Source organism: Stegostoma tigrinum, chromosome 4, assembly GCF_030684315.1.
Source record: "Stegostoma tigrinum isolate sSteTig4 chromosome 4, sSteTig4.hap1, whole genome shotgun sequence".
In the NCBI taxonomy this organism is placed as follows: domain Eukaryota; kingdom Metazoa; phylum Chordata; class Chondrichthyes; order Orectolobiformes; family Stegostomatidae; genus Stegostoma; species Stegostoma tigrinum.
In genome coordinates this window covers 48,600,169-48,615,478 of record NC_081357.1, presented here as the reverse complement: position 1 = coordinate 48,615,478, position 15,310 = coordinate 48,600,169, and the positions used below count along the sequence as shown (strand labels likewise).

The 15,310-nt window shown below is 40.0% G+C and overlaps 1 protein-coding gene across 24 annotated transcripts in view; it reads left to right on the top strand.

The window, feature by feature from the left end:
- The window catches only part of snap91a (synaptosome associated protein 91a), a 239,065-nt gene that overhangs the window by 167,278 nt on the left and 56,477 nt on the right, over positions 1 to 15,310 (top strand). For 19 of the 24 annotated variants that reach the window (XM_059645336.1, XM_059645338.1, XM_059645333.1 and 16 more), the window contains 4 exons: positions 4,485 to 4,586; positions 8,763 to 9,086; positions 9,332 to 9,415; positions 9,587 to 9,658. The exons of 2 other annotated variants lie outside the window; for them this stretch is intronic. In XM_059645336.1, coding sequence (XP_059501319.1) covers positions 4,485 to 4,586; positions 8,763 to 9,086; positions 9,332 to 9,415; positions 9,587 to 9,658 — 582 coding nt within the window. The remainder of the gene's footprint in view (positions 1 to 4,484; positions 4,587 to 8,762; positions 9,087 to 9,331; positions 9,416 to 9,586; positions 9,659 to 15,310) is intronic. 3 more of the 24 variants (XM_059645328.1, XM_059645329.1, XM_059645335.1) reach the window with 3 other exon arrangements.

The following is a 15,310-nucleotide window of genomic DNA, read 5'->3' as shown; positions in this document are numbered from 1 at the left end:
TCATTCATTATGCTCATGGCTGATCACTGAGCTCAATGCCCTAATCTTGCCCTTTTTTCTTTGTAATATCCCGTTAACTGCAAGAGCTTTCCCTACCTCCATTTTGAAAATATGCAATGTTTTGGCATCAACTACTCTCTGTGGTAATGAATTGCACAGGCTCAACACTCTCTCTGGGTGAAGAAATTTCTCCTTCTTTCAGCCACCACTACTTCTCGTTGGGAACATCCTTCCTACAACTATACTACTTAGTTCTGTTAGAATTTCATAAGTTTCTATGAGATTGCCGCCTCATATTTTTTTAAATTCTAATGAGTTCAGTTCCAAAGAATGCAATCGCTACACATGTCAGTCATCTCAGGAATCAATTTGGTAAAATTTTGCTGTACTCCCTCTATAAAACTAGGTTCAAATGTTTGACTTCAGTTGTATTTTCACTAAATATTTTTTATTCCATTCCTGTATCAGATAAGCATCTTGGAAATCTTAACCTGACCATAGCTTTTACAAGTTCATGTACTAACGTTGCTGATACACAAGAAATAATCAAATCTAGTGCTTGTAGTTGGAACAAATCACGCAACAAAATAATGATATAAATATGTCTTGTGGTTGTTTAACGATCATAATATAAAGTAATATAATGCAGGACATTCTGTCTTAAGTAATATATAGTAAGTCGTTTTATTTTTAAGCAGTTCCTTTCCAATTCTGGTCTAAAACCAACCAATTGTGTTTTGTTGACTGAAAGCTATGTAATGTCCTATCGTTACTTCTAAGTGAGAAGTTGAATTGAAGCTTGTTAAATGGTAAAATCTAGACACTTGTTGATGTTATCATACTGATCTATCTGTAAAATTAATGATGTGTTAACTGTTACCATTCCAACATGAGTATAAAATTGCTGCCCTTCACTACGTTGGCCTGTATATTGCAAACACTATACAGTTTGCGTCCACTACTATAAATTAGCAATAGCAGCACTGTATTTGAATAGCATTTTTTAAAAATGTAGCCAAATGTCTCAAGCTACTTCATCAGTTAAGAATTGACCTGAGAAAAGAGACATTAGAATAAGTAACCAAAAGTGTGGTGAAAAACAGTATGAAGAAATAGAGATGTTTAGAGCTTGGAGTCTTCACTCTGAAAGCGTAACAATCGTTGAGATGAGGGTTGCTAGGCTGTGCAAGAGGGTGGAATGGAAGGTGTACAGTTCGCAGGACTATAGAATTTGAAATGACACAAGTGATGACACCTTTTTTTGATGGATTTGAGCATGAGGAATAGAACTTTTAAAATTGAGAATGTCATGGATGAAGAAGTTGCTGAACATCAGGCTATGGAAAGTGTGAATGACCTCGCTTTTATTGAGTGTGGAAAATGTGAAGAACGTTGGAGAAGTAAGTTCTGATTTTCTTTTTAAAAGTGTGAATGAGAGCTTCAGCCATGATGGGATAATGTGTACATGGAAGCAAAGTTACAGAAGTGCAAATAGTTTTGACAGTGGGAGGGGAGGAATTAGTGTGATTTGGGCATGAATTTGAGAAAAATGAAAATTTTGAAACTGAATTTTGAAAAGGAAAATGCTTGGTGATTACGGTAGTAGTTTAATTGGACAATGTGATCGAGAGAGAACAAGGTTGAAGAGAAGGACAACAGTACTAGAGAAGACAGAACCCTTTATGATATCGCCAACATGAAATCCGGGAAGGCAATACGTTTGTTGGAATGAGGTTGTGAAAGATGAATCTCGTGGATAAGCTGAGCTTATAACAAGTATATGAAGGTAGAGTGAAAGGTGAGAGTTCAGCACTGTGGATGTTGGAGAAAAAACTTAGATTAAGGGAAGGATGCAGCAAAAGCAGTAGAACCAACTTGGTGACATGTTTTTTTAAAAAAAGCCTTGTTTATTTTGAAGACTAAGATAGAGGAGACTCCTGGTGGATTAACAACTAACTTTACATAGTGTTGGCTGAATGGAATTTGTTGAGCAGAGCTATCTTGGAACGCCAGCTGCATCAATTATTGCTGACGGTATGGCAGTATAACATAATGGATGAAATTCAACATCACAAAGTGATCTGTCGGATACAGGAATAAGAAGACGGTCAATTTAAGATGAATAAACTTCTGAAGGGGGAGTAGGAATTGAGTGTTTAGAACATTGTGTGCAGCTTTGGCCACCTTACCAAAATAGGGAATGATACATTCATTCATTGAAAGCAGTTGAGAAGTTCCACAAGACTAATTCCTGGGATGAAGAGGTTATCTTTTCTGGAACTTTTGACCAGGCTGATGAATGCTCATTGGAATTTAAAAGAATGAGAGATTTTTATTTGAAAGTAGAAGATAGTAAAGGATTCCAATTTAGATGCTGAAGATGTATGGCAGGATTAATATTGGGAGGACATTTTCCCTCATGGAGTCTAGAACGAGAGGGCAAATTTTGTAAAAGCAAACAGTCTTTGGCCAAGGGCTGAGGGGTTCTGTGATGGATATTGAAGTCTATGAATTGTGATTTTCTCTAGTATATAATTGGAGAAAATATCTTAACATTCAGTATTTGATATCTGATGACCAAATGGAGGTGTGTTAGAAAGCTACAGAATCTCTGTTCATATGGAAACCTATGTTTTGTATTTTTGGGTATTGTTGTGTTACAGCTGATGGTACTAATGGGCAAGTTGAGTCCCAGAATGAAACCTGGCTTGATAGATTCATAAGATAACGAGGTGTAGAGCTGGATGAACACAGCAGGCTAGGCAGCATCAGAGGACAAAGAAAGCTGACATTTCGCGTCTGGACTCTTCTTCTGAAAATCATTTCCTACTATCTTTGTTAGATTTATTTGTTTTTTGTTTTGTTTAGTTAGTTAACAGTTGATATTCACACAAGGCTGCAGATTTTCTTTAACAAAACCAGTTTATCTCAGATTTTTTTTAAAAAAGTAAACTATTTAAATATAGAACGTAGTTATAATGATCTTTTACAATGCATTCAAGCAAGGGTTTTCAATCTTTACCAACATTCTCCAACTATGGGAACACCACTGCAGGTTCCTCCAAGTCACTTGCACCATCGTGACTTAGAGTGAGATCTTTCCCTTGTTGTTGAATTAAAATCCTGGATCTCACTTCCCAGCAGGATGTGCCTGCAGTGCCTGGACTTGTGGTTAGTGAAGGCAGCTCACCACACCACCACGTCAAGTGTTGACCCAGCACTGAAGCCAACATGCCATCAATGACATTTTTCAAAAATGTTTACTAGCCTGTTGTAAATCCAGCGGCTTAAGCTTCTTTTCGTTAATGTCACAGGGTCTGTTGTCTGACAGACCGTGAGATTTAGATCACTCTCTCTTCCTGTAAGATTCTAACCTATTTTTAAAACGAGGAAAGCCTTTATACAGAAATAATCCACCCATCGACCTCCATTTTGAAATCCAAATTCCAAAAGTAATGTATGTACCCTTCTTCTTAGATGCCAAGGGGTGGCTTAAGAATAAGAACTGTGGGGACCAAAGGGAGAATTTAGGAAGTTGCCTTTACAATGAGCAGATAGAAATGGAACTAGGTGATAGCAGTTGCATCCAGTTGGATGATAGAAGCTGAAGCAATGGAGGAAGATAGTATGATCAGATGCATTGAAATGTAGTAACAAGTGAAGAGAGATCAATGTTTATCACATCCACAATTGCTTGGGATGTTATTTGTGACTTTGATTAGGATTGTCTCAGTTTATTCACCTCAAAACAGTCCCACTTGATGCTGTGACCAACGAGTAATGTTGTACTATCATTCTAGCTTCAATTCTTATGTTTCAGTTTGAGGTTAGGCGTGTAAGAGGAGCAACAAGTGTTTGAGCCTTAAAGGATGTAACTGAGGTTGAAAATGGTGCTCTGAATTCAAGCAGAGGATGTGGTGAGAACAGAACTATACCAGTTGCTTTGGAGAACATAATTTTATCCTGATTATTACAAAGTGCCGATTGATGTCCTGGTAGTGTATAAATTCTTTATCTATTTTGTTGCAATTTGTTAAAATGATAGGCCTGCAAATTGTTTGTTATAAAAGTGCACAGTAAATTACCATAAAAATGGTAAAATATGATGCTTTAAAATGTGAATGCATCATCAAATGTGAATACAAAATAATGCACACTTCCGGGCGAGTTGACATGCTGTTTCACATTTTTAGTTTGTGTTTATCTTTGCCGTCTAATGGGAAATAGCTGAACTCTTCCCTCATCCTATTCTTCAATCCCCACCCCCAAAGCCCTCAACCATCCACCCTTAAGTGATTTCTTGCATGGCTAAAATTCCAACATTTTTGTCTTGAATTTTGGGGAATTTGTAAACTGTAAATGGGGGCATTTATTTGCCTTTAGCTTACAGACTTGTGACTTGTTTCTTGCTCTATATATCCCTGTCTCCTTTTTGCTTTTCTCTCCCATTTTCTGTTGTGAATGGTGTTGGTAATGCATCTTAGATGCATTTGCAGCTTCGCCTACTGAAGAATCAACAACATCTGAAGGGGCAGGAGCAGCAGCAGCCCCTGCAGCAGCAGCGCTTGATGCATGTGCTGGAACTGGTGGGTCTTATATCATTAGTTTACTTGTAGTTGCCATTGAAATAACATTTTTGGTTATTCATTATTGGTGTGGAATTTCTCAAGATAACCTGAGTTTTCTGATTTTTATCAAGTTTTTTTTTCACCGCATAAACTATTATCTACTTTGCTTTTTGTATAGAGAAAAAAATAATCCAGTGTTTTATAAATTGTATGGGAGCTTTTTTGTCCTTAAAAACAGAACTAAATATCCTTGTGTGTTGTCAGTAGCCCCTACCATGTTCCTATTATCCCATAAATTTGTAACACTATTTTACTTTGTTTCATATTGGTCTGAAAGCTAATATTTGAGTGCCCGATTCTGTACTGACTCCTGAACTGCTTTCTGTGAGTTTCCTTTCTGTGAGCTTCCCTTCCTCATTGTCTCTTCCCCACTATTTTCCCTCTGCAATGAATTTACTCTTTGCAGGCAATATCCTATCATGCATCCAAGACCAGTGCAGTGCAATCAGAGTGACATATTTTTCTGTTGCCGCTACAATCTACATGTCTAAAACAGTAACTGGTGGCATAATTTCGGTCTGCACAGCATTTCTATCAATGTCGTTAAATCTCAAGTATGAGCACGCTGTTTCATCTCTACCGCATATGGACCCCATTAATTTTAATCATAAGATTGGTAGAAACCCGGGGGAATTGGTTGAGTGGTTTGCAACGCTGCTTCTGCAGGAACTCCACTAGTCTAAATTGTGTGTGTGTGTTTAAATGCGGTTGCTGGTTGAGTTTCCAAGTAGTAGTGGAATGGAGGAGACAGCAGTTGTGTCCAGCAGGTCAGTAGTTGGAAAACTCCTTGTGAGCAAAGAGAATAAGGACTAGTCTTACCTGATCTCTTGCAGAAATCTGGTTATTGGTCCTTCTAGACCTCCCAGCTGTTAGTTGCATCTTCTCCCCGCCCCACCATGACTGACATCCCGCCCCCAGTTCCAAATACGGAGCTGACTCCGAGGCAGAGGTTGACTTCATTAATCACTGGTCCATCCAGATTATCCACTTCCTAACCCTCTCTACCTCACTGCTACACTCCAGCAAACCCAGTCTTTCTTAACTGTTGGAACACCAGCATTACTAGTACCAGCAGCAGTCTCCTGCCTCTAGCTTCCTAGTTTTTCCAATTTGGCTGCTAGGCAGGAAATGGAGAAAAGAGAATTACAGAGGGCCTGTTATGGAGGAATCTCTGCTCTCCTGGAAATTCTGGGTCGTCCCTCCCTCCTCCTCCTACAGTGCATCCCAGTTACCCCCATTTCAATATAAATTTCAGTGTCCTGGCAATGAAAATTGTAATGTGAAAAGGGGAATTTGAAGGTTGAAAAGAAGCTTTCCTTACTTCAGCTAATTGCATTTACCCATAAAGCAAATAGTTATGAGTTCATAGCCCATCTTTGATTTGATCACAAATTTATGCTGATATTGTTGTGATGCATTGAGACTGCTGCCTTGGTGGTTTTTTTAATGAATCATGCAAACTGAAGCCTTGTTTCATACTTTAGTAGCTATACAAGCTGATGAGGCCCTATCAAAAGAACTGGGGAGTTTATCCCTTGTTACATGGCATATTTTGGTTCCCATGGATTAGAAAGCAATTGAACGTAAAGCAGGGACGGTAAACTGCTTTGGGATGCAATGGTCAGAGTTGTGTAATGTAAATGCAGGTTTTAATGGTACAGGAGTTTAGCAACACAATATATTGGGAAAGGCTAAAATTAGCAATAGGGTCTGTGGCAATGAGAGGATGCAAGGCTGCAGAAGATGTCAAGGCTGTTCAGAGAAATATGGCAATAGAGAGAGATGACAGTGTAGTGTAATGTCACTGGATTAATAATCCAAAACTCCACGTTTGTACTGGAGTATGAATTTGAATCCTACCATGCTGATGGTGAAATTTGAATCCAATAAAATAAATCTTGCATTAGAAGCTAACCTATTAATCTTGTAACCACTGTTGATGGTTGATATCCTAGCTGGTTCATGAATGTCATTAAGGGAAGAAAATCTGCCGTTAATGCTTTGTCTAACCTACTTAAACTGGACATATAGCAATATGTTTGGCTCTTAACTCCACTCTGGGCAGTGAGAAATGGGTTGTTAATACTGGCCTAGCCGGTGGTTCCCATATCAGTTTTTGTTTCTACAAAAGACTGAAGATTACAGAGAGAATGATAAGAGGCCAGGAAAAACATGAAGAATTGGAACTGAGTAGCCAATCTTGGACAAGATTGATGGTCGAACAGGGTTGTGCGAAGCAAGTTGAATTTCTGGGGAAGGGCAGGTTAGCAAAGGAGCAGTTAGAATAACGAAATTTCAAGGTGTTAAAAGCCATTTAATAGGATGGGATTTAACTGGATTTGTGATAGATGAGACTTGAATTGTAAGGAACAGTTTAAGTGATCAAGAAGGTATGAATAGTAGTTGGCAACTACTAGCCAACTATTTCTTGCATGTAAATTGGATGACTAGTTGCAGAAAATAGGGTGGACACCCCTTTGTGTGCCGTTTATGAATCTTAGGTAGGCCTTTCAATATGTACCCAGACCACCTGCTCAGAAATGACCAAGCTGTTTAAGTGGTCTCAGGACCAAGTGCAATTTGAACATGCAAGCGAGTATCATCTGTAGTTTTATTCAGGACCTAACCAAAGATTCCTAAAAAGAGTACACAGTCACCCTTTTGGAAATTGTCAGCTTTTTTAATATTTAAAAAAAAGCTTTTTGAGAGCAGGAGTATTATCCTCCTGGCCCCTCAATCTCTATCCAACTGCTACCCAGCTCTTCCCTTCTATTCCCACCCAGTAGGTTTCACTGTTTATTTCAGCTTTTTGAAAATGCAGCTTTTCTAGATAACCTGCTTTCCTGTAGAAGTGTTTACTTGCTCAGAAGCCTGTTTTATTTATACAGATGGCACTGTCCTCACTCATCACCCATGTGTTGGCTCACTGTCCTTTTCCTGTCCACAATGCCTCACATACCTTCATGAACTAGTATGGAAGTCAGCCAGTTTTCTGTCATATTTATATTAGTGAATGACTATAGAGCATTTATTTGGCTTGCATACTGCCGAATTGGGAAGACCAAATCTGAAGACTTCCCATCTGCAATATGTACTTCTAACTAATTTGTGGTGACTTTTAGCTGAAAGTTGAAAATTTGTCTTCATTTCAGAGCCTCCATTTGAGGTCTAAACTTCAGCTCGGGATCAATTATGGGCTCTGATTCAGCTAAATATTCTTTATGCTTTGTTACTAAAGCAGCCCCATTATTCTTCATATCAAGCATAAAACCTTCACTTAAACTGATGTCATCAGCATTCTTTAAAGGGCAAAACTTAGATTTTAATCTAAAACACTCGCAAAATAATTATTTAAACAAGGAATGGTTTTGACATGTTTTTAAAATCATAGAGCATCCTATTCATAATTCTCTAATCGGTACAATTTCCTGATTTCGTGAGGTGTTGCTATTATTTTGTGATAATTTTGGTTCTCTGTGCGAAGAATGTATAGAATGTTATTTGCTTATTAATATAAATTAACCCCTGTACAAATAGTCATTTGTAAGAACAGAATTTCAGTGTTATTTAAATAAAAACATTTTGTTTAAGCTTTTTGTCTTGCACTCGTCAGGCTATTTTGCAAGAACACATTAAATGGGAAAACTAATGTTTTGCGCATGAGGATAAAATGGTGATTGCTTGGTAGAGATATAACTATGAAGCAAGTGTGCAAGCTGACTTACTGTGTTTGATCAGCCTCTTAGTCAACCTGTGATTTAAGCTTTAACAAAGTTAGTCTGCCAGTCAACATGAAGAGGTGTGTACATAGTGCTCCTCTTCCCAAGCAGAGCCCACTTGCCAACCAACAAGCAGTCTCTCCTTATGCAGTAAAAGTTATTCTTACCCTTGGATTTGTATTCTAGTAAAATATCTTAGTGAGTGCAAGACTGTCTTTTTTTACTTGTATAAATGGAACTTTTCAAACTTTTTACACATGTACGTGGCAGGGTTAATGAAGTGTAATTTACTACTTTACAGAGAAATAAATCACTGTACTGCTGTGTAGATGTTAATCCTAGTTTCTTGATTGTGTAAACCTTTTACTTTCCATCCTCTGATCCTCTTTCTTCCCACCTCTATCCATTTCCAAAGACCCTTTTGCACCATCTGAAGGTAGTGCAGAGGCTGCTGCTGAACTGGACCTTTTTGCTATGAAGCCCGCTGAGGCCAGCGTTCCTGCAACTACCCCCACTACCAGTGCAACCACCAGTGCAACTACCAGTACAACTACCAGTGCCATTACCAGCACAACAACTAGTGTGACTACGACTGAGACTGTTACTGTTACTGCTACTGCGACTGCTACTACTATTACTGCGACTGCTACTACTACTCCTCCTACTACTGCTCCTCCTACCACTACAACTGCTGATACTCCTGTCACCACCACTGCACCTGTTCTTGATATTTTTGGTGGTAATTTTATTCTTTATCTTGGTATTTCTGATCTAAGATGGTGATAATGCAGCAAATTTAAGTTTTAATGCCTTGTAAACTTATGCACATTTGCACCAAGGATGTTTTAAGTATCTCCTGGTTGGAGATTAGCTTGTGTTAACAGATTATATTTGATAAGTGTCTTTTAAATGTATGCAAGCTTCTTTTATCATGGAGATTTCATGTGAGAAAGGAAAATTAATATATGTTATTTTTGCTCTTAGATTTGTTTGATTCAGTACCTGAACCAAATGCATCTACAACTCCCAAACCAGAAACAGCTCCTAGTGTAGACCTGTTTGCATCAGGTACAAAATAGGAAAATCTTCGGTTCCCATCTGACACTGAGAAATCTACGTGCATTTCGTATAATCTTTTGTAATCCATTTTAAATTTAAAATTGTATATAACACCTTTTTTGTAGAAGGGACTAATTGATCTGTTAATTGTTGATACTTATTTGCTTTCACTTTCCAAAGATGCTTTTTCAACCCCTTCTCGTGGGGCTTCTCCTTTGCCTGAAAATAGTCTTACTGCTGATCTGTTATCTGGTGAGTCATCCTCTTCTTTCTGAGCACACGCTTTGCAGATAGTGACAGTCTCCATTGAACAAAATAGTTTTAAACTAAGTCTCGTGTTTGGGGCAACGTAGTTAATCTCTGAGCTCTCACTTTTTGAGATTGGGCTTAAAAGTCAATAAAAAATGAGTCTGGCGAATCTTGTCTAATTCCCCAAGAGTTTAGATCCACAGAACAATTTAGTTATGCTGTAACTTCAAATAAATTGCAGCTATGTTGGTGGAAGCTAGAACGTGGCTAAAAAAATGCTAAAGTTCTTTGGGCACTTTTGCCGCTAGCAATAGTTCTGTACCTAATGATTTCTATGCTGTGTATTTAAAATGGAAATTGTCCAACTGCCACCCCAAACTCTCTCTACTTGTTGCATTCATGTATAAGCAGCTATTAGGTATCTTTAGTCTCTGGGTAGCTTTGTACTTGAATATTGCTGGGAAAAAAAAGAGACGTTGATGTTTCTCGTGTTGTACTCGTCAGGACAGATGCGAACTGTCATATTGTAAAGGGGACCACCAATTTGTACTTCATGAGGGAAAAGGTTCTGATTGGATGACAGGTGGAATCTGCCAGAGGTGTTGCCATGAAGAATCCTCCAGTTAACGATTAACTCAAGTTTTTTTTGTTCAATTTCATTTTAATTCTACTCTGGTTGAGGCAATGCTGTGGTGAATGCATATCTCATTTGTGGCTTCCAGTTAAACATTTGTTCGCAGAGCTCAGTGCCCTGCAAATGATAAGAACACATCTATGCAGTGTGCTCTTCTTAGTTTAGGAACAGTTGTTCCCAGATGCACTCCCTGTGCTAGTGCCTTGAATAATCACACTTGGGCAAGAAGGGATGCTGATTGTTTGGCAATAGTAATTGCTGTCTGCTTTAAAATCTGTCTTGAATGCAAGGTGAAAAGCTTTGGCACATCCCTTCTTTCACCAATGCTGTAGCTGCCCTTCAGCTGCTCAGATTTTTTTATATCAAGAATTGAAGTATTTGTGGGTATAGTTGACTTGAACTTTAGGAAATTAACATAAAATGTTTGAGGCATCTGATAAGAATATTTTAGCTGTGGACCTTTCTTCAGTACGGAAAGCGTAGCACCTCTGAATGAAACAAAGGGAGACGAATTGGTTTTAAAAATACCAAAAAAGTTGATTTCTGTCACATTAATGGCTCAAACTGGAGCAAACCTGTTTACATGTTGGCATGAAGTGAAATCTCACCAGTGATCATATAAACATAAATGATGAAGAGACGCAAGATGTAAAAAGACTCATGCTGCAAGAATTTAGGAAAAATTGCAAGTAAAAAGTCACATTCGCTAACCACACAATAAAGCAAAAAATGAAATGTTATAGATGCATCAGCACTAAAAAAATTTCATTCTCCCTAACTTCCTAAACAACTTGATATGTCCACCCACCACCTGCCAAACAATTAAGTGCCTCAAACACAGGATTCCACAGAAAATGGCAACATGAGGGACAGTGTGGGAGGCAATGGCCCAGTGGTATTACCCAACATTAATCCAGAAACTCTGCTAATATTGAGGATCACATTGGTCTGGCTTATATATAACTCCAAACCCACAACAATGTAGCTGACTGACTCTCAACTACCCTCTGAAATGGCCTAGCAAGACATTCTGTTGTATTGATCACCATGAAGCCTCAACAAAAAGTTGAAACTGGATGCACCACCTGGCATTGACTTAGGTGCTGGAAGAGACAATGGCAGAAATAGCCTTGTCAACCCTGCAATGTCATCCTCCTATCTGAGTGCTAGTGCCAAAATTAGAGCTGTCTCTCAGACTGGTCAACCCACAGCCTAACAGTCATACTCACTGAATCAGACATTGCAATGTCTCAAATACCACCATCGTCATTCCTGAATATGTGCTGTCCAACCTGCAAGGCAGACCCAGCAGAGGTGGCAACGCAGTGGTTTCTCCGTGTTTGACTCCAGACTTATGAAGTCTAATGGTTTCAGGTTAAATGTGAGCAAAGAAACATCCTAGTGATTACCAAGTATAGTCTACCTTCCACTGAGGATGGCAACAGCACATCACATATGCTGGGTTTAGGATTTCAATGTCTGTCATCAAAAGTGGCTTAGTAGCAGTGCTACTGATTGACCAGGTCAGGTCCTAAAGGTCGCAGTTGCTAGACTGGGTCTGCAGCAGGTAGTGAAGAAAATAACGAGAGAAGAGCATACTTGACCTCATGCTTACCAATTTGGCTGTAGATCACAGTATCAGTAAGAGTGAGTATCACAAAGTCCTTGTGGAGATGAAGTCCCACCGTCACATTGAAAATATTCTACATCATGTTAGTATCACCATGCTAACTGGGACAGATATAGTAACTCAAGACTCAAGGCATCCATTGAGGTGCTTTCGGCCATCAACAGCAACAGAATTGTGCTCCAGCGCAATCTGCAATGACATGGCACAGCATATCCCCAGCTCAACCATTACCATCAAGCTGGGGGATCAACCTTGCTTCAGTGGAAGGGCAGAAGGGCAAGCTAAGGAGCAGCACCAGGTAGACCTAAAAAAGGTGGTGTCAACCTGATCAAGCTACCAAAGAGTTTTACTTGCGTCCCAAACGGCACAGATAGCTTTGTTCAATACATGGTAAGTGATCCCACAATCAAGGGATCAGATCTAAGCTCTGCAGTCCTCCCACATTCAGTTATGAATGGTGCTGGACAATTCAACAACTCAACTGTGGAAAAAGCTCCACAAATATCCCCAGCCTCAATGATGGAAAAACCCACTATATCAGTGCCAAAGATAAGGCTGAAGCATTTGCAACAGTCTTCAGCCAGAGGTGCTCAGTGGATGATCTATCTCTGCCTCCTCCAGAACTCTACAGCTTCACAGATGCTGATCTTCAGCTAATTCAATTCCCCCCACATATCAAGAAACAGCTGGAGGCACCAGATACTGAAAAGGCAGTGGGCCCTGACAACATTCTAACGATGGTACTGAAGACTTGTGCTCAAGAGCATGCTGCTCCCTTAGCCAAGCATTTCTAGTACAGTTACAGCACTAGCATCTACCCAACCAATATGGCAAGTTGTCCAGATATGTTCTGTAGACACAGCAGGATAAATCCAGCCAGTTACCACCCTGTCAGCCTACTCTTGATCATCAGGAAGATGTTGGAAAGTATCAACAGTAGTGCTATCAAGCAGCACCCACTTAGCAATAACCTGTTCGTTGCCAGTTTGTGTCCCACCAGGGCCACTCGGCTCCTAATCTCATTGACTAGACCACTGACCAGAAACTCAACCCGACTTACTGTATAAATCCAGTAGCTATAAGAGCATTTCAAAGGCTAGGAATACTATGGCGAGTACCTCCACGTCCTGACTGCCAAGCCTGTCCACCATCTACAAGCCAGGAGTATGATATAGTACTCCCAACTTGCCTAGATGGGTGCTGTTCCAACACACTCAGCAAGCTTCTTACCATCCACGACAAAGCAGCCTGCTTGATTTGCACCACATCCAGAAATGGCAATGGTTCATGGATAACAGTACTGAATTCCAGAGGTGAAGTGAGTGTGACAGCCCTTGGCTTAACAGCCATATTCAACTGTGTGTGGCATTCAGAGAGTCTGACCAAAACTGGAATTAGTAAGTATCAGGCCAAACTCTCTGGCTGGGGTCATACCTGGCACATAAGAAAATGGTTGTGGTTGTTGAGATGACTGAGTGCCAACTCTAGGATATCCCTTCAGGTGGTCTTCAGGCTAATGTTCTGGGTCCATCCAGCTTCAACTGTTTGTTTTTATTGTTCTTCCATCCATTTATAAGGGTGGAAGTGGGGATGTTCACCAATGATGTTGCAAATGATATTGAACATTGTGCCATGTGAGATACTGAAGCAGTTGATGCTCATGCCACAAGATCTAGGCTTGAGCTGACAAGTGGTAAGTGTTGTGTGGCATACAAATGCCAGGCATGACACTTGCAGTGAGAGACAATCTAACCACTGCCCCTTGACTTCAGTGGTGTTACTAAATCTGATTCCCCCACTACATCCTGGGAGGTTACCATTGACCAAGAATACAACTGGACTTGGCATATAAATACAGCATCAAGAAGAGGAGAGGTTTGGAGTACTGCAGCGAGTCACTCATCACCTGATTTCACCAAAACTTGTCTGCAATCTACAAGGTATAAGTCAGGTATGCAATGGAATACTGCTTGCTTGAGGAATGGAAGGGTGCAACTCCGACAATAACTGAGCTCTACCATCCAGGACGAAGCAGCCCAGTTGATTGGCACCATAACCACCCACTCACTCCATCAATGCTCAGTAACAGTAGTATGTACTATCTACAAGGAGCACTGCAAAAATTCACCAAAGATTCTCAAACAACACCTTTTGTACAGTCAACCACTTAGATCTATAACGATGAGGGACGCAGATATGTGGGAATACCACCACCTGCAAATTCCCCTGCAAGCCACTCAGCACCCCGACTTGGAAATACATTGCTGTTCCTTCACTCTCTCTGGGTCAAAATCTTAGAATTCTGTCCTTAATGGCATTGTGGGTCAAACCTACAGTGCATGGATTGCTGTGGCTCAAGAAGGCAACTCACCATCACCTTTTGTAACTAGGGATGGGCAGTAAATACTGGCCTGCCAGCACTGTCCATGTGCTGCAAGTGAATGAAAAATATTTCACCCTGCATCTCCCCAGATGCCAGTGGTCTGTACATCAAAGCAAGTTGGCCATGCTAGGAAAGCTCTAATGTGAAGTTGTTGAAGCCAGTATTTGCATCAAAACAGAGGGAACGGGTGAGATGTTGGTCCTGTAGCTTCCATTGAGCTTGATGGAAATAGTGGAAGAAGCCAAACTGAGATTAGTGTGTTGTGAGAAGCAGTTTTTGAAGTAATGGGGAGGTTAGGCTCGTAATTTGAGCCAGAATGCGAATTATTGGCAAATTGCTCACTTTCACCCCCTGCCCCTGTGTATTAATTGCAACATTAGCAGCAAATATGCTCCCTTTGTGTGGAGGAAATGTATGTGTATTGCTGTCTCCTGTATTGGGTGAGGTGAATCGGCAGTCCTTGTAACAGTCACAGATGACTAGGAGGAGATGAGAACTGCAGCTGCAGTTATTTTTCGTTGATTGTTTCAACATTTGACACGTTGGTTCAAGTCCCACTTGCTCCACATCTTCTGGCCCAGAGGTAGAGACACTACCACTACACAAGCTGCAGGACTTTAGCAGGAAATGAGGGTAATGAATTAGTGAACAGGTGCGGCCTTTTGGAGAAGAGGGAAGTAACACTGGCTGTTGGATATTATTTTTGAATGAAAATAATCTGAAAGCAAAAGCTAATAAAGTAAATTGTAAACAAGGAAGTGGATCTAGCTGCATGAGAGAAGAGCAAGGTGAGGAAAGTGATATGGATGTAGGAAATCTCAGCTGAAAAGTTTTTGGCAGGCAAATTTGAAGTAGTCATACAAACTAGAAGAGCATGGTGGGGATCATTATATAATATGATAATCAAGGAATGTCTCTGGAAATTCACTTTCCAATGTAGAAAGGGAAATTTTTTGTAAGGTAAGTCCAATGAGATTGTTAGTAAAGGGTTCAAAATTAGACACAAAG